The sequence below is a fragment of the Bombus impatiens genome, unplaced genomic scaffold, assembly GCF_000188095.3.
Source record: "Bombus impatiens unplaced genomic scaffold, BIMP_2.2 scf_0551, whole genome shotgun sequence".
In the NCBI taxonomy this organism is placed as follows: domain Eukaryota; kingdom Metazoa; phylum Arthropoda; class Insecta; order Hymenoptera; family Apidae; genus Bombus; species Bombus impatiens.
The window spans coordinates 270,704-295,551 of record NT_176970.1 but is presented as its reverse complement, the minus strand read 5'-3'; the positions used below and the strand labels follow the sequence as shown (position 1 = coordinate 295,551).

General features: G+C 38.6%; 1 protein-coding gene across 1 annotated transcript in view; it reads left to right on the top strand.

The window, feature by feature from the left end:
* Positions 1–24,848, top strand: part of LOC100744069 (CUGBP Elav-like family member 2) — a 300,281-nt gene that overhangs the window by 157,663 nt on the left and 117,770 nt on the right. The window contains 1 exon segment of the mRNA XM_033322123.1: positions 926–1,095. Coding sequence (XP_033178014.1) covers positions 926–1,095 — 170 coding nt within the window.

Genomic DNA, 24,848 nt, shown 5'->3' with positions numbered 1-24,848 from the left:
GTCGTTACGCAAATAAAATAATGGAAAAATTTAATTATATGTAATTACTTCATCAACTGGTAACTTAGAAACTGTAAAAAGGAACTGGATTCATGGCACGTTCGTCTTTTCGTCTTTTCTCCATAATTCGATACACTCCCCAACAAAAACGTACTTGTTTACAAATGTTAAAACGTTCAAATGGTAATTTTACCGAATACGTTTTACTCTATTATACATAGCAGAGATAATTCAAAACTGTCGATGTTATTTTCAAACGATTGAACTCGTTCAGAGTTTGTCGTGAAATAGGAGTGTAGGCGAGATATCAACGAGATATATTATTTTTCCTGCATTTTAAAATTTCATAAGTACTGCTACACTCGAACCGATCGCTTAAGCGTTTTTTATCGTTCTCGTAATGAGATCAGTATATGGACGCACAAACCTCTTAAAATGAATATCGTATAGACCGATTTCGAGTGCACTTCATCAGATGAAAATGTTTGTTAATCCAGCGACTTCATAAGTATCATGCTTTCGAGAGGATGCTTTAGTCGAATATATTATTGATAATATCGTTAAATGGAAGAAACGTGAAACGCGTAATTATGGTCTCAGGAAATTATATTTCTCAATCGTATTTCGTGTATCTTTTCATCTATATACATACGTATAATTAAAGCATAATGAATAATCGTCGAAGAGTTATTACACGCGTATTAAAATTCCTACCTTTTGTTTAAGTTTCGATTCTGTTTCTATGAAAATAAAAATTTAACATTACACAAGAAAAGATTGTTTTAATTCTATTGTTTCGTTTTTGTATTCTAAATTCGATCGTACATATCGATAATTCCATTTATCGTTACAATTACGATTGACTGGATGTTGAACTTGCCATAAGAACGATGATTTTTCATAAAAATTTGTTTTTCTGTTGCAGCATAATGAACAACAATGGCGTAGAGCAACCAGACCCCGACAACATAAAAATGTTCGTAGGTCAGGTACCTCACGACATGGACGAGAACGATCTGAGGAAGTTGTTCGAGGAGTTCGGTCGGGTGCACCAGATAAATATCTTGCGGGACAAGATCACCGGAAGTCATAGAGGTAAGTATTCGATCGATAACGACCGTCTTTTATGTATTCTTGAATCATCTATCCTCGCAGTGATTGTTAAGAAACTATCTTAGGATAATCGACGTATCTGCCTTATATCTGCTGCTAAACCACTTTTCAGTAATTTCTACCCATATCTAAAATTCATACTTACATCTTTATTAAATTGGACTCCTTAACGATAACGTTGTACTTTTGTAGACTGTATTTTTTTTTTATTTGTTATATGATATTGTATTATCTGATGTATAATATTATATCGTACCTGTCGTCTGTATTCGATTCGTCAAGCTTTCGATATACGCGTTATAAGAGAAGGCAGAACCGAGATATCTCACAATCCGCATGCAGTATGCTAAAAAAGAGTAACAATGTACAATTGAGATTCGATTGAGTCGCGATCACGTTGGCCGGAAGCCGCGTTAATTTAATTATTCGATTTTTTCCCCCAACCGGTAATCCAGTGTATCGCAATATTCGATAACGAACCGAATTTTCATTAGTCTGCCGCGTACTTTAATCTTGTGCTGCGGCTCTATTAACTACACCGCTCCCGATAATCGGATGAAATTGAATTGTCTCGCGGCTTTTATTTTTAATCGTGCCACCGGTCGGCGTTCTTCACGGAAAAATTCACTGGTGAACACTTAATCGCGTTGTCACGGTTTTTTACCATGTTTTCGTCAACGTATCCCGTGATCATCGAACGACGCAATTTAAAAATTTAACCACACTGCCAACTTTGGTTATAAAATATTTGTCGATACGTTTGGTCGAAATATACGAGGCTGTAACTGCGGCTGACAACAATAAAGAATTGCAAAATATCAAATATACCGATCAAAAATAGTTCGCTATCGTATACGAACATATATCCTGATGCAGAGTCAGGTTTCTTTTTTCAACTACACAATTACTTTTATACTTTTGCCGTTTCTTTTAACTTTCTTCGCGCTTCCTGTTTTTAATCTCTTTTCCAAGATTTCACTGAGAACCGAATAACCTTGGTTCACCCGGTCTTCGCGAACCACTTCACTTTCACATTTTATTACTTTTTTCGCATTTCCCAAGTTTATCCAGGCATTTGACTCTTTTCTCCGTACACTCTATCCTACCACCTTCCTTCTTCGTTTTTTTCATTTTTCACGTGTTAGTAATCAAATCTGTGTCAGATAATTCCCCGATTTTGTTATATTCGTCGTTACTAAACACACTACTTGTTATACTTACCTAATTAGTTATCCATGTCAATATCACACGGTAAGCGCTCGATAGAAACTAAAGCAACGATATTCTTGCTAGTGTGAGAAAGATGCGATGGCAAACGGGGTGGAGATGTCGCGACTGCATCGACGTGCGATCGACGAAGTTGGCAATGAAACAGCACGTTCATCCGTATGACAAGTGCGAATGGATGCAAAAAGGGGTGGGCGAATGGATAGAACGGACGGCATTTACGATGGCAGAATGAACGATAAAACGTAGCGACGCGATCGTAGACCGAGATTAAACCGAGCTCTAGCCGCGTCACGTGGGTATAATTCGAGTATAAAATAATCTTCACGCTGGCGAAACGCAAGAAGATTGAATGATTTCAGGAACATAGTGGCCGAATGATAAATCGTTACGCTCTTGTTTCGTTTGCACACGTTTCTATTCACCTTCTTCTTCCTCGTGTCTCTCTTGTGGTTGGTTGGAAATCGTGCAATTATATAAAAATTTTGTTATGTTCTGATTGGTCCAATCGTATGGTTGAATTTCATGAATGTACGATTCTTGGAATTTTTTAATATAAAGAACTGTCTAATGCCTCTTTAGATCCGGCATGCTGTTAGGTTATACAAAAGTCTGGGGTAATTTAATTCAGTAAGTCGCTGATTTGGCTTGATCGAGATCGATAACAATCTGGCCCACAATGTAGTCACGAAAGGGTTAAAACAAGATATTAGCACGGTCAAGTTTACGATTCGATCAGGTATATTATCGGTATATTTATCGTGATCAGCACGTCAGTCGTTTGAACGTGGACGAAGATCGGCAGTCAGGTCGTTGATAACGAATACAGGAAACGAGGGAACTAACTCGGGAGGGGGCGGGATAGTCTGAGGGAATAGACAGAAAGTAAGTACTCGTATACGTGGCACACGCAAGGATCGATGCCCAGACAGAAACGGTAGTCGTCGTTGGCACTTCTCGAACTATTGATCGAAGACGGAACCCCCTGGTGTCCCTTGGCCTCTTACGCCGTTACGTCGAAACGTATCTCTATGTGGCTATATACCTGTGTGTCCATGTGCAGGTGTCCAGCAGTCGTGGATCGCGCGTCCGTAGAATTCGAAATTTGCCTTTCATAACCGCGAATATCCGATCCACTTCTCTCCGTATTTACCTTGGTTCTCCGTCCACTTTGAACTCGACCCACCGTTAAGTTGGAAGACGTTCTATTCCAAATATACTTGCATTTTCTTACGTAACATTTGTCAAAAATACCTTTAAAAATAACTGTCTTTTAATGGTGAACGCGAGTTTAAACGCGAAATAAAAATAAATGAACTGTCAAGTTGAGCGTAACTCTACTGTGACACCTGCCTTGTTTTCGATCCAATCGTATATTCTTTTTCCTTTCAATTGTATCCTTTTCGAGCAAATTACCGTTTGCATAAATTCCACGCAAAAAACTAGTATATATTTGAAACATTTTCGATGTCGATAACTGCAGTGACTAAATTGGAATAGAACCAAAACAGAACAAAATAAATATTCCAAGCGATCAGATACATACTCTATCGAAACAACCGAGGCGAAAGGAAATAATTAAAATAGAAGCTTACAAACGTCGATATGAGAATATTAATGCGAGATATTTCGTGATACAGGCAGAGGAAATATTCATCCGCGATAAGCTTTAAAGATAATTTTTAATTGTTCTTTCCCACTGTACAATTTGTTCGGAAGTTTCCAGTGACTGTACAGGGATAGAAAGGTTTATTCTGGAAACGTGAAGCAATTGTTGGGTCGTTCATAAATCAATTATTGGTTACTATTTAGAGCGTGGAAAATTGCTTGCAGCTGGTCTGTTTTCCTCGAATGTCTCATTAATCGTTAATTATCCATGTTTCGCTCGTGTTTGGTAATAAATTGTTGAATTACGCTTTAAATTTTAAGGACTCGTTTTTATTTCTAGCGTTAGGAGTCAACGCACGAAAATGTAATCATAACTGCCACCGCAACATTTTACAACTTACCTGTATTTCCATCGACGATAACAACAGCAGTTGACGCGTAAAATTTTCAGAATCAAAATTTTTATATCGTTTTCCATATTTTGTTCTACTATATGTTGGGCTTATTGTTTCACGTACAATCACCCTTTCTCCAATAGCACTCGTTACAAACATCCTATATGTCTATTTGTTACGTATAACAATAGATAGCGATAGATAGTATATTTCTTCATTTTGCTTTCCAATATATTCGGCGAAGGATAGAAAAGCTCTGAAACGATACACATGACTGAACATGAGAAGCGTTATACCATCGTTCGAACTGGCGACGCGAACACGAAACGTTGATATCCTGAGAACTTTCGGAACGATTAATCTAGACGAATTGTAAACGTCACGCGCAGCTGCAAAATTGATGGTAGCGGCGAGTAGCAGCCGGATGAAATTCGTTTGCCATTGTGAAAATTTAACTTGATTACCTTGAGGTAATGGTAAATTAATGTCTCGCTAGCGGATTCGTTTCAACCGTTCACGTTTTTGAATGAAAATACAAGTCGTGCGTTAATGAAGTATCTAAATTATGGAATGCAAAAAGTTGTGTCAGGTTTCGTTTTTTTAAATTGTACCTGGAAGATGTTTATGTATCGGGCCATTTTGTAAGCTCTGGTATATTACTAGCATTGTTTCAAACCTTCTTAAAGTAATCTCTAGCCATACATATTTACACAGAGTAGCAATATGCTTGTAGAAACCCATCCGTGATTGAAGAAATACAATTTTTTCTTATCTTTCGTCCTATATTTCTATCCAACGACGTTTAATCATTCTCTAAACTTGCCAGTTTATCGTTATAGTTCGTTAGTCGAGCAATTTCACGTTTAAACGCCATTTCCGGGTGGAAAAACGCGCGTTTGTAAGAGCTAAAACAAGAGGAAGGAAAATCGATTTCATTTGGCTGCGAGAGAAAAGCAAAAGGCACGCCGTTAAAATAGCAAACGCGAGACACGACTGTAGACGCAGTCGCTGACCAAACAGCGTCGCGGAGAAGGCAAATATTGTAATACGCAGGGTGCAGAGCCACTTTGCTTTCCAGCTGGGAATAAAACATCGAGAGCCGTACGTGTTTTAAGTTAATTAAGCCTTCGCGTTGTTTCATTCGGTTTAACAGCAAAATGTCACATGGAAACAGCGCGTTCCTCTGGCGAATCGCATCTTAACTATTACAAAATTGCAATTAGTCGCATCGGTATCAAGCATTTGTGAAATTCCATTTTTTCCATGTACAAACTTCTTTTACGCGATTGACATTGAAACGAACGAGATGAAACAGACGGGGAATAAGAAGAAGAGTATCGGTAGAATACAGACAAAGGTCAGACGTAAAAGTCATCGGTAAGGATTCTTCCTAAAAGCTTCGATGTCGAAGAGAACGAGGAAAGCCATAGAAACCTTGGGATGGAAGCTACGAGCTTAGTCGAAATCCTCCTTCCCGTGCGTTCAAAGGCAACTTATGCGACGTCCAGAAGCTTGCGAGGTTTAACTGCTTTCACAATTACTCAAGAGTATTCATTTCTCCGTTCTCTCCTTCAGGTAGGAGATATTCGGGGCAGATGCGTTCCTCGGTTTGACGATGTTCATAAACGGCAGCGAAATGATCTTTCATGTTACTATTAGAAACCAAAGAGTATCCGTGTTTATCGTATCGGAGATACGTATACTTCGAAGGGTGTGGAAAAGATCTTACGATTTGTGGACATAACATCTCTATATTTAGGTAATTCGCAATTCGTAGAAACAAAACATTTTCGATCGGACCTTTTGCACGCTGTACGTTACCATCGCCGTTTCCGCAGCTGCGGAAGAATTATTTCCATCCATAAGAATATCGAACACGAGAAACGTCGATAAGTCGCAAACGCAAACGAAGAAACTGTCTAGTCCTAGAAGTCGAAAATATAGGTAAGTCCGGTTTCGAGCGAAATTAATACGACACGACGCGACGTATCTGCTTCGTCTCGCGCTCAGTCACGCGATTGCTCCGCCAACATTATCTGCCCTTTTACGAAAAAAAACAGGTGGAGACGTATCAAAAACTCTCGAAATAGCGTACACACATTCTGACATGTATCGAAGCTCGTTGGATTCTATCCGATTGATCTCAAAGTAAAGTAGCGGAATTCGATACTCCGTTACTTTGTGCAACGCAACGACAAGCGGAAGAATCTCGATCAAACGAGGAAGATTCTCGTTACCGAGATTCCCGTTCTTGGTATTCGTTTAAAACGGTAAAATATTCCGTGACACGACCAAGTGCCGAGGAATTTCTTAATTGTGTTACCATCCCTTTGAAACAGCTGTCCTTTCGCTCGAGCTTCTTCATTATTCTTTCACGCGAGAGATGGAACCACTTTGCTTCTTTCTTGTATATTGTCGTTTCGCGATGCATATCTACATATTTCTTAATTTTGTTCTTTTCGGTAACGATAACGGTAACGTTAACGTTATAGCATTTTCTAATTTCTAGGAATCCATTTAAAAATTGTAATAAATTATCGAGTAACGTAACGGGGGATATAGACGTTGGTGAAAATTTCATATCGCTAGACTGCGGATATTTATGTATTTATGGAAAATTTGAAGATGCATATATATATATATATATATATATATATTGCTGTGATATGCATAGATATGTAAAATATTCAAAGTAAAATACACTTTTTGATATCTACTACGTGAAACCAATTTCTGTTTAAGTTTTATTTCTTTAGCAACGTTCGTAGAAATACAAATTTTAAGAATCACCTGTGTACCCTATAAATAATTATGCAAACAATCCAAAGTCATATCCCACAGTCGCATGGTTCTCGGTTAACAAATACAGTTTGCAAAACGATAGACGTAGAAAAGTCCTAGAATAAAAAAGGAAAGGAAGAAGAGAGGAAGAAAGAAGGAAAGAAAGGAAGATAGAAGAAAATAAAACGTAAACAAGTAGGAGACATTAGTTGGAAAGTACGTACAACACGCGGGAACCGGAGGTTTTATTGCTTCCCGGAGCACTCTACCCCGAAGAGACCGGAAGTTTACCCCCGGTCACGGCCGTGGCGTTGCCCGTGTTCCCGTTACCTGCGTCCGCCAAAATAAACGGTGTTTCACGTTCGCGTTATTTATGCAAGCGGTGGACACGAGATAGCTTCAAAAAGTTTCGATCTCTCGACGCCGTAGCAGAGGGATGGAGGGTTAAATTGCATTTCGCGTTTCAGCTACTCGAAAATTGTGACGTTTTCCGGTGCCTCGTTTCTGAATTTCACGCTTGACAGTTTTAAATGGGCCCCGCGATGGCATTCTAAATCGTATTAAACCGCGACGTGTCACTCCTGCCTGCCTCCTGTGCGTCTATATTTTGTTGTATACCCAGCAATCAAGTTCGATGTTATTCCCGCGCTTTCCTCCCCCCTCTCTCTATCCATGGTCAAATCGAAAATCGTTTCTAGCTAAATCGTTCCGGTTTTCAATGTTTCATTGCGCGTGCAATGTAGATTTGTGCAAATAATTTCTCGTGCTCGTTATAAATATCATTTTGTGGTTTGTGCTCGCCATCGTGGACTGTCGATTGTTCGTATAAACAGGGTAAGATTATTCGAATTGCTTTAGAATATTGTAAAGGAAGTTCAATAGCGCCGAATCATAGAAATTGAAATTTTTCAACATTTAAATCGCTCGAGGAAACGCTACCAGGTGAGAATATTCACAATAAAGAAGATCAACGGATGAAATTTCGGTAACAGTTCGGCCGCTTAAACGTCAAACATCTTAACATGTTCATTATGATAACGTATCCCGCTGAGGATTCACGGGGCGGGACGCTTCGAGTTGTTCGAATTCTCGAATTTCATCCGGTTCGTGTAGCTTGTTGTATGGAAATTGCTCGCAGGATCCGTTTGCCCTTCCTTCTCCTCTGTGTTGATCGATCTTATAGCACTCGTTGTGCGCAAGCACACTCCATCATTAATCACGAATCGCTATTAATCGTCTTTAAGTAGAACGACGTTCGAGGCAAGAGCTTTCAACTTGCTGGAAGAAAGAGCCAGCAGGCTCGAACTTCGACACCGTGGTTGGCTGTCTTGAAATCTCCCCATAGCCGGGACTCCATAGAAATCGCTGTCGAGTTATTTGTCACCAGTGTGGCTTGACGCGTCCCTTTCAATCGATTTTCAAGATCGATGCTTCCTCTCTAAAGTACATATATGTCGAGCTTCCGTTGATTGTTTCTGCATGATGTGACGCGAGTTGCAGAATATAGGATGGATCGACATACATAGTTCTTTTTTACTGAACTTTTGAAACTTCTATGCAGATTTGTCTTAATAGATATAACAAATTTGTTACAATCTTAATTTCATTTAACTGAAAATTAATTAAATTATTATATATAAAATTCTTCCTAACACAGTAAACATAAATCGTAGATTGTAAATTTCTGAACATCGATTAAGATCATCAAACATGAAAAGATTCATAAAAATATCGTATTTAATAAAATTGTCATAAATGGGAACTCGATAACAAAATTCGTTTCGTACGTTTCCGTACATAAATCCAAAGTTCAGTTATTACAAAACTCGTGGTGATTTACGTTTAACAGGTACACGTACGTTTTTCCTTTGTTCTCGTTTATCTCCCTTGACTTTCTCCTCGGCCGTCCTAAATTTTGTTTTATCCTCTTTGTGACCCACGCGACTCAAAGTTCTCCGGATTTGTGGAGAAGACGGGCGGCGAGCCTTTTCAGTCGACGCACTCCAACGGATTAGACGAAAAACTTTAAACGAAACTGCCACGTGAAACTATTGGAAAGCCGTTCTCGTATCGACGTAAACCCAATCTATCTCGTTTCGTCCAAATACATAAAAATTTACCAAGAAATTTGCATCGTTTTCTAAGTAGTACGATACTAATAAACTGAATTTTTGTATTTAGTAATTAATTTAATTCTTCGAGAATCATCGTAATTCTGTTTTTAATTATTAGGAATTTTTCTAATGCTCGTGAAAATTTCTTATCTAAACATGGTTGCGTACATGGAAGTGAAATGACGTGGAATTCTGAAACTTTTGGAGACAGGATACTATCTTTTCGATATCAATCCATTGACTATCTGCTACTGTTGACTTTCTTCGAACAGGAAGTGTAAAACTATTTAATTTAACAAATTTTAATAAATCTTCAAGTTAAATATTTGAAAATTCATTTTATGTAGGGGCTTACTTATTACTTTAAACCGTTACTTTTAAAGAAGAAGTATCGTTATTAGTACGAGAACAAAGTATAAGTTCGTGTGATATATTAATAAATAGTATATCACATATTTTACATATTACAAGAAGGATTCTGTGTTCATTTTTTATTAGAAAGGATCACTTCCACAATCAGTTCCACTTTCTTTGTTAAATGATGAATTATCCTGTTGTATTTCCTAACTTAGTTTATCCAGTTCGTCGATAAATTCTCCCTGCCCACTTCCCCTCCCAAAGTAATATCCAAAAGCCAACCTCCACATCTCTTCAGGAAAACTCTGCGTTTCATTTTGTTAGTAACGAATTCTACTACAAAGCGGCGAACAAGACAAATGAAAAGTTTGCGAAGTGCTCATATAGGATGGATCGCTTAACGCGATGACTTGCAGTTACTTTGGGTAATTAATAGATCGATCAAGATTTTTATATTGTAATCCCAAAGGATCAAGTACCTATTTTATATAAATTTGCTAAATTTCCAGACAGCTTCGCATCTATGCGAGACCGTTCTTTTCCAACATCCTGTATATTAAATCCAACTGTTTTTATCGAAAACTCTGCGTGACACTCTGTAGACACGCCGAATGGTGCTTCTTGTTGTTGTATCGCGAGCATCGAGTCGCACGATGTATCCTCAAAGTTTAAGTCGAATATACAATTCGAATGATAAGCTAGCAGCGATAGAGGTGAACTGTTAGCATTAAACCGGCGACTAGTTGTTCGACATGGTCAACGCAAAACCTTCGTTTCATGCATATGTTTTGTACGTCTTCCGGTGGCGGCTAGCAAGCCTTTCAATTGATTTACAATTTTGCTATGGAAGTTCCTGCAGATATCGTCTTTAGATGTGCCAGCCTCGTGTTACGCGTGGATGAGCGTGTGCGTTGCAAGATGGTTTTTTGGCGAAGTAGTGAAACATGGATTGAAGAAACGAAGATATATCACTATGGTGATTACACAGATGTAGTAACTATGGTTTGAATAAACACGTAACAGCAACGCGTAAAAAGGATAATTTATCTGGCAGAATGGTCAAAAAATGAAATTAATAAACGATAGCAAATGGTCGCAATCTAAGAATGCAAGACGTGCATAAGTAAAACGAATTACCTTAATTTAAAGTTGCGTACAGGATTTCAGACTCTTACTTTCGGAGTTTCGTGTCTAGTGGAAGAGGATGAAGAACGAACAGGGGTGGATTGTCCCCATTTCTCAGAACTCGTTACGTTTTCGTCGCAGGGAATTACGGCACTTTGACTAAAATCAGTTAAAGTCTCGTCCTGGGGAGTTGCGACTAAACGGGCCTTGATCCTCGTAATCTCGTGGAGGCGAATGCACCTTCTTGTAGTAGTTTCATAATTTCATTGATAAATGTCTGCGTCGTTTTAGCGGGAAGTCACGGGATAAAACCGCGTATAGAGAAAGTTCACAGATACTTCCTAGCTGAAAATTAAAAACATAGTATATGGTATCGTCGATATCGAATGAACGTAAATTTTAAATTTTTATTTGAAGGCTTTGGAAGGTTGCGTAAAAATATTGTACCCTGTACCGAAGATAGTCTTATAAGGAATAGTGTGTCAAAATTTGAAATTTATCGGATCTTTATCTGAATTTTATGACTTATTTTGAAGACGCGTCGCGTTTGCTATTTTCATAGCAAAAATTTAAGTATTGTGTGCTTTCAGAAATTTCCACTTTCAAAGTTTGTAATAGAACCATTTTGTGAAAATTATATCAGGTCTCTTTATTGTCAGGAACTTTACAAAATTAGAGTAATAAATGATCCCCTAACGCTTTGTGTTGTTTTAAAATGAATTTTTCTCAACAATAAATGTTGTCATCGACAAATTGTGTATCACACTTTCAATACACTTTTTTTTTTAATATTGTATAAAATTTTAAAAATAGCACGGAGTTTTTAATCGATTCAGTGAATAAAAATTTACTGCTGAATATCCAACTTTTTATTACGAAAAACTGATTATTTTCGAAGCATTAACGTGTTAGTGTTCAAGTATTAATTCGTATCTACTTAATCTGACGAAACTTCAATTGTTTTAACATTCTCACACTTCTTCCTTTTCTTCACTTTTTTCTCTCCTTTCTCCTTCTTTTTCTCATTTCTCACGGTATGCGACTATTTTTGCTCGGGTTAAAATTTACAATTTCACACCATCTTCAAGTTTATTTCAACAAAATACAGATTGAACGTGCGTATTTCGCTGCTTTGGCCATTATACGATGACAGGACCGCCATCGATCGTACAAATATTTGAGACACTCGATCGACGAGAAGCAGGAAAAAGGGGATATATTATATTTCAACCGATATCTAAAGTAACCCCGATAAATTTGCGCGCAAGTTACGCAACCACGAAACTTTCATGGGCATGAAATAATCTGTTATAAATATTTGGCCGTGAAAATGTCACTGTTAAAATATTCGTGATCTTAAAATTGATACTTAACGATCAGTGAAAAAGCTAGCAATATTGCAAACGATGCAATTTTCTCCGAAATAACAAGACGAACGAAACAAAGATGCAAACGACGATGGCGCCACTGAAATGAACCGGAAAGGGTGGAACGGTGTCACACGGAAAGAAAACAGATACATAGTCTGATGAAGTTTGCAGTCAGTACGTGTCGTCAATACACAACGGGCCATCAGTTACAATGACTTGGAACGAGTCCCAATATTATCTTCCATTATAACACGCATTGAGCTCTTCCGGGCAATAAGATCTCTTTCTGAATTTATGACGGCACATTTGCAACCTTCCTCGTGGCGTAACGAATTGCTTCGATTTATCAAGCATTTTTGCTCTTTCTCGCCTATTTACGTCACTCAAAACAAAGCTGGATGCAGTCAGGTCCCCTTTTAGAATTTCTTCATCAGACACTTGTCGTTCGTTTATCCAGTTAAACAGTTGGTTATTTATTCCTCTGAACTAATTTCAGATGTTTGAATAAGAAAGCATGACGCTTTTGAAGTTGTAATATGAAAATTGAACTAGACCATTGAAACTAATTAAGCTGCCTCATATTATATTTTTCGAAAAGAGCACAATTTCAGCTTTGAGTAAAACTAATATCTTTACAATCTCGATTGGCATTTTTGTCTCTTTAGACATAAAATACGAAAGACGAGATATCTCTTCATCCGTTCGTGATGCATTAATTTTCATTATTTGAAGTGGAATGTAGGTTAAAATCTTTATGCAAGTGTGAAGTTTGTTATGTGTGTTAGTCACAGTAGTAAAATCTATCTAGTACATTTTATCTAATTCGTTATACGTAAAATAGAAAGAAATACTTATAGTATAATATTGAAATATACGTGTAAATATATTTCACGATATTTCACACAATGAAATATACGAATATAATAAAACTTGATGTTCTTGAATTAGAGATTATGAGGGGCTTTGTCAAGGCTTCCTCAAAGAACGATATATTTTCGTGCGCAGACTCGCTTGACTGGAGGGTGAAAACAGTATATGTAGATCAACTCGATCACCACGCTCTTGGAATTGTCCTGTTTTTTTTCTCTTCGTATCCCAGTGAAAACTGTCCGACAAAGTAATATGGAATCAGACTTCGATAACCTTTTGTTTTCAGTGTATCAGTTTTCGCGGAAGATTCTTTGGTATTTCGTAAATTACACTATGTATACCGCGAAAATTGAAGAAGAACAGACAAAAATAACATTTGCGATATAGAAATTATAAAATGGCAATAATTATGAAATCTAAGCAAATTAACTTTGGGCAATCTCCGCCTTATTTTTTACGCAAAGCGGGAAATGAGAAAACTAAACTAAACTAAGTGAACTAAATTGAACTTAAAAGGCGTAAACGAATTTAATTACAAAAGAACAGAACTATTGTAATAGGTGCATTCAGATTTGCTAGAACGAGACTATCAAAGCTCTCGACGTAGTCGTTTAATCTTCGTCGTCCAGCAGAAAATCCAAAACGCTTTTTCCACGCTTCACAGCATTAACTTTAATTAACCGGTCTTCTTAAATTCCTCTGAAACGTTACGCGGCGTTACAAGAATTTGCATGGTTATCCTTCCAAAGCGGTCCCTGAGCAAGACATTCGGACGACAACAAAATTACACGGCAAATTCTCGGGAAGCTTTTAAACTTTCAAACCGTCGAAAGACGAAGGAGACGCGATGGAAAGGGAATCTCGAGCGTTGAACGCAATTAGGGCGAACGAGAAATAGAAATTTCCAAAGGGATGTCTTATTTCTAGCAAGAAACCGGTACTCCCCGCGGACAGAACGGTCCACTTTACTAGGACGGATTTAATGACTGAACAAGCGATGGGAAAAACTTCAAAGGGCAAAAGCGGTGCGTAAGGGTAGAGGAAGGTCTGGCTGGAAACAGTGGAAAAGAGCGGAAGTAAAGTACGACAAAACCTCAATCCCTTTAATGGAGACAAATCTCCCTCTGCGTGCGGCCTCCTGCGAAAGAGCCAGACAATTTGTAAGAGTATATCCTACCTAGCCTTATATTAGTACCCAACGCCGAGGGTGGCTCCAGTGGCCAATCATCCTCAGACTTTCCTCTCCTCCCTTTTTCTTCACGCGCCCTTTCTTCCTCCCTTCCCCCCCTTTTCCCCCTTTTTTCCTCCGCGTTTTTTGTTTTTCCTCGCTCGCTTGCTTCTTCTTTTCTTCTTTTTCCTTTCTTTATCCTTTCCCTTCGTGACTTTCAGTTCTACATATATCTGGGGCAGTATTTGAGGTGACTCCAGTGACCAATCATACTTACTTTTCTCAGCTTTCTTTTCCATCTTTTCCTTTTTCCTTTCCTTTCTTCATCCCTCCTTCACGTTTTTCCACCCTTCCGCGCTTTCATAATGCTTCCCTTCTTCTCTTTCATTTTTTCTTTCTTTCTTTATCATCTCATCTTCCCGCGACTTTCAGTTCTGGCCGTATCTGGCTGCGTAAAATCGGTTGGCTCACACGGCCAGCCAAGGGCTGGTTGCTGAAATTATAAAATTAACGAGCGGCATCCATCAGTCGACATAATACCAAGCATTAAGCCTGGTCTGCCCCGCGAAACGAAGTTTTTTGCCTTGCCACTCAATCTTGGTTAAATCTCTCTTTCTCTCTCTCCCCACCCCCCTCTTTATGTGAATTTCGTGTCCTTTTTCTTCTTGCTATTGGACTTTCTTTCTCTGGGTGCACCGTCTGTCTTGTTTCGTTAATGCAAGAGAATGTATGTGTAGAGGCGTAGGTGGAGAGATACATATGCGCGTTTTTCTTGCTGTACGCTCGAGGTTTCGCCAGTTTTAACCTTTTCACGGTGGCTTGCTTTTGACGTTCGCCGCTTACGCGAAAACACGGCCGCGCACCATTTTCAGAATGCAATTTATCACCGACCTTTATGCTCCTACGTCAAATATTCTTACGGGAATGTCGCTAGATTATATTCGAGGTTAATTTCGCTGAAATTGGTCTTATAGCGTTGTATTAAAGATGCTTACTTTGAAATTTGACTAAAGCTGGACAATGCGATAGACTAGTTTGAGAACGGTGATTTTTGTAACAGCTTACAGTTAGTATCTAATTTTTAGGACATTATTTGGTGCTCTGGGAAATGTTTCGTGGTCTAAACAGACGAGATTTCTAACATCTTGGCTATAATGTAGTTGCGAAGACTGCAAAAACTACCTCCTTGCGATTATCCTGGTTTTTGCAGAGTTCGATCGAATTATTTCTTACGGCCCCTTTCGATCGCAATTTATCACGGTCTCCTTAACGTCGATAGAACACCTCGAGAAATCTATCGAGCCCGTACCCTCTGTAACGAATGGTAATGAAGACCAAAGGTTGGCTGTGGGAAAACAAAGTTTGCGATTTGGAACGAATTGTAATCGTATACCCCGAAAATTTGTTACACGCGCTTAAAGTTATACCAAGCCGATAATATGTCCGAAATAGAAAATTATACCCAATTAATGAAACTTTGAACCAACCGTTGATCAGAGAAGAATCGGCATCAACGTCACCATAAAGCAGTAGATGTGTAACGATAAACAATGGGCGAAGAGAAAGGGGAAAAGGAGATGTAAAAATTCCGGGAAGTATGATCGTCGAATTCTTGAGGGAAATTTAATTTTCCCGTTGCCTGTCTGAAGCGTTTCTCTACCCTCGCCGCGAATCACTATGACAGAATGTTTTCATATAATATCAAAAGCCGGGACAGACGAGAACACGCAGCCCTTGCGGACTACTCAATCATCCCTCTTAATCCAGGACTAAGGTCTAAAGGACTAAAGGTAATCAAGATAAACTACTCTCCCGGGGGAATTTGAAGTTGCAGCTGCTTCGAAGGAGACATCGAAGTAATTAATTCGTATCTTTTGCCCCCTGTGTTCCTCCACCTCTTCTCGCCGTATAGACGCGTAGACCTTCAGAATAAAGTAACCGAAGAAAGTTATCTTTCCACCAAGAAATGAAGTTTATGAAATAGATGTTTCAATTAGCGCAGTTCGGCTATTTAAATACCAGGGAGATTAGAATCAACCCTCGAGCGCGCGTAAATTACTCCGATGAAATTAAAATATACCAGATCCGTTCGCTTCTTCTTCTTCTTTATCTTCTGCCTTTAATACATCCTTTCTCCTATTAAAATACAGTTCTTTTGTGTTTCTCAGACCAGAACAAACCCTTATAATCGTCGAGACTGGCTAGCAAATTACAATTTCGTGTTATTTCATGCTTTGATTTCCATTCTTCATTTTTAATTTACGGAGCGTTCGTTTTCCTTTGAAAACATATTTTGGGCCGATTTTTAGTTAAGATGAAGAGGTTTGTCGATTTTGTTTCTTTGGCGAATCAAAGAGAAACCTAGTTGTGTGGTAGAAACCAAGTAGATGAATCGTGGATGTGGATACGTAAATTGTAGATTTTAGCTCTGTGATGTTAATGTGGTTAGTATACGGAACATATAAAATATGAATAATGTATAGAAAGCGTTTACTATCATACAGTATTGAGAAAAATGAGACAAATATTGGTCGTAAAGCTTTCATTAAATATTAATAATGAATAGTTTGAATAGATCGTAGATGTTTAATTTATGGTATTCTCGGAACCGCTCTTATTTTGTAGTTATGTATGCTAATTTAATTCATATTACTTCTGAAGCTATTCGGTTTTTTAATTAATTTAATAATCAATGTAAGGAATATGAAAATTGGCGTATATTATTAACATTTCTTTGTAATCGTTAGCTTCTTGATACACAGAAATAGCGTTACTAAAACAACCTACCAATAAAGTGACCTAATATAAACCGAACGAGATACTTTCTGCAGTAGATGGCATCACGTTCAAAGTAAATCTCGTTTAATCGAGCTGCTGCTTACAAACGGGAAAATTTAGTGTATAAACACGCGTTGAAAACAAAAGGTAAAACCCCGAAAAGTACTCCCCTTTCAACTCAGAAACGTTCTTTCCAATTATCCCGCGAGAGGATATCGCGTAACACCGAACGAACTCGCGGAGTCATAAATATTTATACGTAATTCCTTGATAATTTATCGTATATTTATACAAAGTCTCGCTACTCCCGCGGAAGTGTCGAAGCAGGAGAGAGCGTGAAGTTAAGCGTTTTATGTACGAGCCAGGTTAATAGGGATTTTCGCTCAATAACACCGACGGTGATCGCAACGCAGGCATGCTGTTACGCTTTGCCGATTTGTCGCCTGTAGAATGTAGAGAAGTTGCACGTGGTGTGCACCCTCTTCCGCTTGAAGCGGTCATCGGCGCATAGAAAGCGCGGAGAAACTCTGCTTTCGCCAACACTACTTTTTGTTTGTATTTTTTGTACAATGCAGTGGAAAGATTTTTTTTCTTTTTATCAACCTTTCTTTTATTTCTGCTCGTATCCTACAGAGTACTTTTTAATTCTTACTATTTTTCTGTATTTGTTAGCGAAAGACGGACGCAAGTTTTATTTTTAGACTATTATTTGAAAATATTTAATTGCTAACGTCGAATAGCTAGAAACTAAAGTTGTAAGAAAAATATTACACAATGCGACTTTATTTTAATCCACACAAAAATTCTTAACGAACAATCCTTCCCACCTAAGAGTAGCAGAGTAACCTTACAAGATACCATATCCCCTCTTTCTTTCTTCCTCGTGAAGAAACACCGGCATAAAAATCTCATTCATGATCAGCATACATAACCCGATAACATTTTTTTAAGTTGGAATGACGTTATGGATCCCTTTTGAAGCACGATCCGTGTCTCGGTGCAAGGAGAACGCGGCGCGTCGCAGGAATTCGCGTTACGTTACGAAGAAATCCCAGGAAGGATTAAAGAGGTCAGGGGAGAAAGAATGGAACGCTAAACGGCGCTCGACGAAGCTGGCAGGCATTCCTAGCTGCGGCTATCCCGCGGGAATATTTATATTCTCGCCACCTAGCTGCCGTAAATCCCTGGCCAGCAATTAAGGCTACGGGTCTCGTTTCGTCTGGTCTCGTCTGCCTGCGTCCAGTTTGTTGCAGCCTTGTAACTCTCGACGGTCGTTAACGCGGACTATCATTGTGCACAGTGCCGCTAACCGGCATGATACGTCCGCCTTTCTCCATCTTGTTCAGCTTGTAACAAGTTTGTCCGAAGGGCCACTCGTCTAGTTCCCCTCATAGCCACAAAATGTTATCGCATTATCCTTCTGCGTTTGTGCTAAAGAACGTAGAATCGCCACGTCGGTATTGCAAAGTGTTTTAAGATTTGTCAAGAGTGGATGTTGTTTAATGACGTGTAAATGATATGGTCCTTATAAATTAAATTGCACAGTTGTTCGACGATAGAAATATTGAATTAATTTAAGAAGCCACTAAGTAAGATCCCGAGTATAAATTCAGTTAGAGTAAAATTCGGCTTGTGTATACCACAATACGATTTATGTAAATATTAGTTCCTTTGCTCTTAAAATATATGTATATAATATGCTATTTTATGACACAACGTAATATAAACGCTAAATATGTATAATAATACTTTGAATATGATAACATTTTTACGCATATTATATTGCTAAACATTCGATTATATTCTAAATTGGATGATTATATAGGCATTTGTTTCGCTATTTTTGAATATCATTACGCGATACACCACGATACGCCATGCATATTTACGTGCTAATATCAAGGGCGTCCACTGGCGTTCTAACATAACGAGTGGTTACCTCGGCAAGCTGGCTTCGTTCTACTCATTAACCTTCCTCGTTTGCGTGAAATGTTTCCGAGTTATACACCATCCTATACAGTTACGGAGAGCCGTAGGGTAGAGGGGCGAGGGCCAAATATGTGCATGCAGTATACACGGTTGCGTAAGAATTAGGTAAGATTTGTCACGTATGCCATGACAACGACGAGTTTCCAACTTTTGTTGTTTTGTCTCGCAGTTTATGACCTCCTGAACCCCGCGTCTTTACGTCGTCTGTCGGGTCAACTGCACACTTCCTTGTTAGCTTGTCACGTGCTAGTAAAATCTCGTCGAATTACCCTACCCTATGGCTATGGCGCGTTCGTTGCACCGACTCACCAGCTGCACTGCAAATAAATCATACCGTAGCGTTACGACAGTAGCGACGCCGGTGACTCGCTGATTTCCCTGTTTCATGGCGAAAAAAAGACGCGAGTGAGACGCGTTTGCAATTGACGTAATTTTAATCATAGTTGGTTTAATTTCAGTTTAATTCTGGTTGCTTTGATACTGTTATCTCCGTTTGTGTTTAATGGAAATATGTGTTGCACGATGTGACTAGATTTGACGAGAGAGTGATACGCGAATAACGAGTCTGGAATTGTGACTGTTGTGAGGTTAGAAACACTTAAAAAAGGTAATAGAGGAGATTCTTTTTAAGAAAGTCAGGCTTGAAGATTAAATTGAATACGTTGAATAAGTGTTTCTTGAATGTATATCAAATGTATATCGAATGGCTTTTATATGTATAAATTGCAAACACGAATCGAGTACGTATGAATTGCAAATTGCAAGCACTCCGAACATATATTGAGAATTTAATTCACCGAAAATCCTAACAAAACTAAAAGAAATTATGGTTGAACGCGTTCGATATCCATTTATTAGCTCTTTTTGTTCGTAATTCACCGTGTCATTGTTTCGCGATATTTTTTTCATCTGGCGAGAGGGGGGAGGGAGAGATGTCCGTTCAGGAGGAGTTGCGTTCGTTCCATTACTATAGGTTTTTAATGGGATTAAAACGCGTTAAATGATACGTAAAATCGGAAAAACTTTTTACTACTGATACTATTTTATCGTGTATTCGAATGGATACGCTTGTACAAAATAAAAAAAGGTTGTTTTCATAAGACATTATACTATATATTCATAAGATTTTTCTTGAATATTTCGATTAAACATTTTCAAAGCTTTGGCCATTGTCTAAATGTACTTTAAAATCGTAAATTTATGCGTATTTAATAAAAACGATTCATTTTAATTTTTAAATAACACGGTTCTTCAAATACTAGAAAGACACATTAGATCAGAAGTACGTCGTTAACGGAACGTTAACATCATTTTCTTCTCAAAACTAGCTGTTCGCGCAGAAACACAACTTTAATGTACATTGAGCTTTCTAGCGAGATAAGGATATACTTTGAGGACTTCAATATTCGGATTAATATCACATGTAAATGACACAATAGCGAAACCTGCAAATTATCGTAGAGCTCATGACACTTTCTTTATTAATGACTATAATTACATTAATCGAATAGCCCAGAATGTTAGTAACAGGCCAATTGTATTAGAAAATTGAAACTTGCTACACGAATATGTGGTATCGCGATTAAAGATCGAGATACGTATATGTGTGTGTTCGGATATTTTCTTTAGCAAATCTCGAACACAGCGTCGCCCGAATATTAACGCCAACAGCGAAGGCAGCCGCGTTTCCGCGAGAATCGAGCAAATAATTCATATTCGCGGCATTTTCGTTTACCATCGCAATTCTGAAGGATTGAACGCGGCCAAGCGGTTGTTGGGAAGGAAAGGGGGTGAAATCAAAGCAACGCTCGGCTGTGCCTGTTAAGCGCGAATCAAAACTTGCAGTTAACGTAATACCTCGCAACGATCACTAACATCAGATTTACTGAATGGTGAATGAAACGCGAAACGATAAATTATGTCGCCGCGCATACTGTGGTTATATTTTTCGATCTCCATGCAGATGGCTTGTAAACGTCCCATTAATCGAGATTGCATCGTTTTAATAACGATCGCGATGCATATAGCCCGTACGGATCATGAAAACCCGAAATCGCTTTATTAACCGCAATCAGAACACAATACAATTGAAAAGAGCAAGCCTGTTTCCTATTGGTTTGGTTTAATTTGGTCCCGATAGTCAGCAAGCAGGCGCGTGGTCAATTAACGAGTCGAAAGTACGCGAATTAATACGGAAGAATGCAATTACGATTTTTAGTAACCCGGTAATTAAACGAGTGTGCTATTCGAAGGAGTTGGGTTACCCACAGCGACCTTAAGCGCTGTTAACTTGAACCCTCTGGTTAGCAATGGGAAGGGGGACAGATGAGAGAAGGACCTGTGAAGAATAGATTTGAGGGACGGTGAAAATGGGATGGAGGATGTTCGTCTGGTTTTTTAAGTGTACTCCTTCGCCCTCGTGTTTGTTTCCAACCTTGTTCCTCTACCTCTCTTATTTCCCTGGATATATTCACCTTTCGAACATGGAGGGTCGAATAATTTTCTATTCTGTTGATCAAAATCATCTATACATGGTAGTATAAATGTGGGAGAAAGGAATAAAACATATTCGAGATTATTTTTGATACAACAAGGTGTTAAAAGGAATAGAATCGAATTTCAGTAAAATAATAAATCAATTATTAATTAGGATAAATTGATTAAAAAGTACGATATCTTCAAATCTATCATCGTCTGCAACTCTGGTGCGTTATTTTCGTGTCTCGCATTTTCGAATATTTCATCCCCGGTTTTGAATATCCTGAATTATTTTCGCGTAATCGCAGAATAATCATTTAACGTTTAACAATCATAGTTTGGAATACAAATGTTTCAATACAAATATTCCTATCCGGCTTGGAAGCCTTTGCTCCAAGTTCCAACTCATAAAGCAAACACGCACGAATAAAACAATGTTAGTAACACATTTTCCAGCGAGTTTTTGCGCCAGAGATGATATGCCGTGAACGAACTTTTCGTACTAACTGATGCATCGCGAGTTTTTTTAGCCCTGCGAAGCGTAAAAGCAATAAAAAATAATAAAACGTTTGGACAATGAGTACTGAAATGACCGCACATGGAAAATACCGTACCAAGTTTTTGAACTATCTCTAACGAACTGATATAAACATACCTGTGTTCTACTATACACATTGTTTTTACATTACATTAAATAATTACTAACACATCCGTGAAACAGTACGTTCAGTTTGGACATTTTTTCGATATCTTCTGCCTCGAATATTATTTATATATAAGACCCGCGAAATGTTAGTAATCCAATCTGTTTTCGCTCTGCACTGTAACGACATCTTAAATTTAAAATCGTGTTACTGCTAGCGTATCGGATTAGGTCATCCAAATAATCAGCCTAGTCTTGCATAAGTAATGAACGCGTATAACCTGGAAATGAAGAAATAGAACGTTTTCGGACAAGAAGAATAAGAGGGAACCTGGATGAGGAGAAAGAAAGGAGAAAGAGGCCGTTAAAGGTATTTCACCGAGTCGAAACGCTCGCGTTGGAAAATTCCATGCATACGCGAGTATCGCGAAAACAACGAGCACGAACGCGTTGCGCTGTAATAATAATGCGGGGCGCTGATACGCCCTATAAAATTTTCTTTAATATCAACAAATTCTCGCCTTTACCATCAATTAGTCAGACAATGCTTCATAACTGTCCTTAACCTCTTACCTTGTATCGAATGTATTATATCGAATCTTACTCATAAGTTACATTATGGGTTTAACTCAACGAGGACAGCTTTTAAATAATATCAAAGTTCAATTATTATTCCGATTTCGCTCCCAAATAAGATATCGCAGTTTACTGGGTATAAATTGTATAATTTTTTGCTTTATGCAAATACAAGCGAATAGAGATTTATTAGAATCAAGCGGTCGAAATGTTCGACCGAAACGCGTGGACTTGTTTTAATAATACGTACTAGCCGGTTGATGATTTCGAAGTGTGATACGAGCGTTCATGGGATTCGTTCGCATGATATCGTTAGATGCACACATGCTGCAGCAATAATGGTGGATAGGTATCGATTCGCCGATCGTTATCGTTGATAACGGTAACGCGTTGAGTTTCAGGAGAATATCACGAATTTAATCCTTAATTGTCAGCTGTTGTGAGCTTTACATCATTTCCCGTAGAGATTTAGTTAGTTAATTCTAGCAGGATAGGCAGGTTTTAAGAATCCAAATGAATATATGCCTCGATTTACAACCACCTATACTACGAATATACATACGTCAAAGTTTTAATAATAAATAAACGTCGTGACATAAACTCGACATTCTAAACTGTTCCAATTAAACAGTCTGCCTCGAGCAATGACACATCCGGTCCACTACCGAAGAATACGTACGAATACGCGACTCTTTTGCTCGCGAAATTGCATTTCTCCTGTCAGTTCGCAGCTTGGTCGAGCAAGAACCTGGAAGAACAACACGATGAGGAAGTGTGAGGGTAGAAAAAGGTGGTAATGACATCGGTGTACTGTCTGGAGCAATGTGCTTCACTGTAAAGGAAACGGTAAGAGTGACACCGGCCCAGAAAGGCAGAAAGACGAAGCGTTGGACGAGTAGAAATAGCTTGTTGCATTCAGACGAGGATAAGCCGTGGCGGGCTCCATCTTGTTTACTTTGTAGAATGGTTTGCTGGTATTTGGCTCCGTAGCCACCCTCTTTTCCTCCCTCTCTGTCTTGCTGCATGACTTGTAAATGTTCGACCCTTCGTCTCGTCGCCCATTCCTCGCCTCTGCTTTATTTCGCCGCTGGCCTTGCGGATGGTACGATGAAATATGTAAAAGAGTGTGTACGAGGTGAAAACGTTCGTCGGAGGAGGGAAACGAAAGATACCCGAGCGGGAAAATAAGTATACTTCTCGAGAGCGTTTCCGAGACAATGGAGGAGGGTGCTTTCTCGGCATAGTTGCTGGAGAAGATCCAGCAAGATCGTTAAGTTGCTAAAGTTAGCAGCTATAGTCAAAAAACAAGAATAGTACGTTATGCTAAGACGAATGTACCTGATCGTGAGTCTGGAGTATCGCGTGGCCATTGATGTCGCTATGTAATACTTTGATTTATGCGATCTTGTTGTATCGATTCCGTTGACTGTACTATTATTCCACTGGTACTTGCTAGATCGATACGTTTGTAACGAATCTTCAAGTGCGAATATTTGCGTTAGTTTTGATATTTATGTTGGGTAAGTTGGAAATTGACGTTATATTTTCTACAACTTGGTCATATTCGATTATGCGATCAGAAAAGGTATACTATTTTTAGCGGTGTGTATGTTAGAAATTAATTCCAGTTGAGGAATTAAAGGTAATTGTTTTTTATACAGTAGCTACAAAAAATATTAACACGCCATTGTATTTATTATAGCAATCATGCATTAATTATTTAGGCCCAAGTATGTTGAATTTCGTATCACTTAGTAGTACCTATATACTTACTTTCTGACAATATGAAGTAAAATGTGAAATGAAATTGAAACGTAGAATCTCGTAAAAGACACTTCGTTAGGGAATAGAGAGAATATAATTCCCAGCTAATAATTTTTAATCGCTACAATCGCATACCGCCAAAAAAGTAATTTGATGTAAAAGAAACGACACACAGTTCTACGTAAAATGATAAATTTCCGATCAAGCGGTCTTATAAAAGGTCGACCGTCCCTGTGGGAATTGCAGGACAACGGTGGTTGTCGACTTATTAAATTTACCGGGCCACAAATTTCAGGGCAAGGAAGACGCTGGATTTGGAGTCCACGGGCAAGCTGTATAACCGCGTACTCGGGCTAGACGGTATAATGTACAACTTCAGGACCACCAAATTCCCTTCTAAATACCCCGCCTAACTGGCTTACTGGCTGCAGCTAGAAGCACGGCCAGTATCGGTGTGCCAGTGGCAGCGTTGGCTCTTCGCCTTTCTCAGGC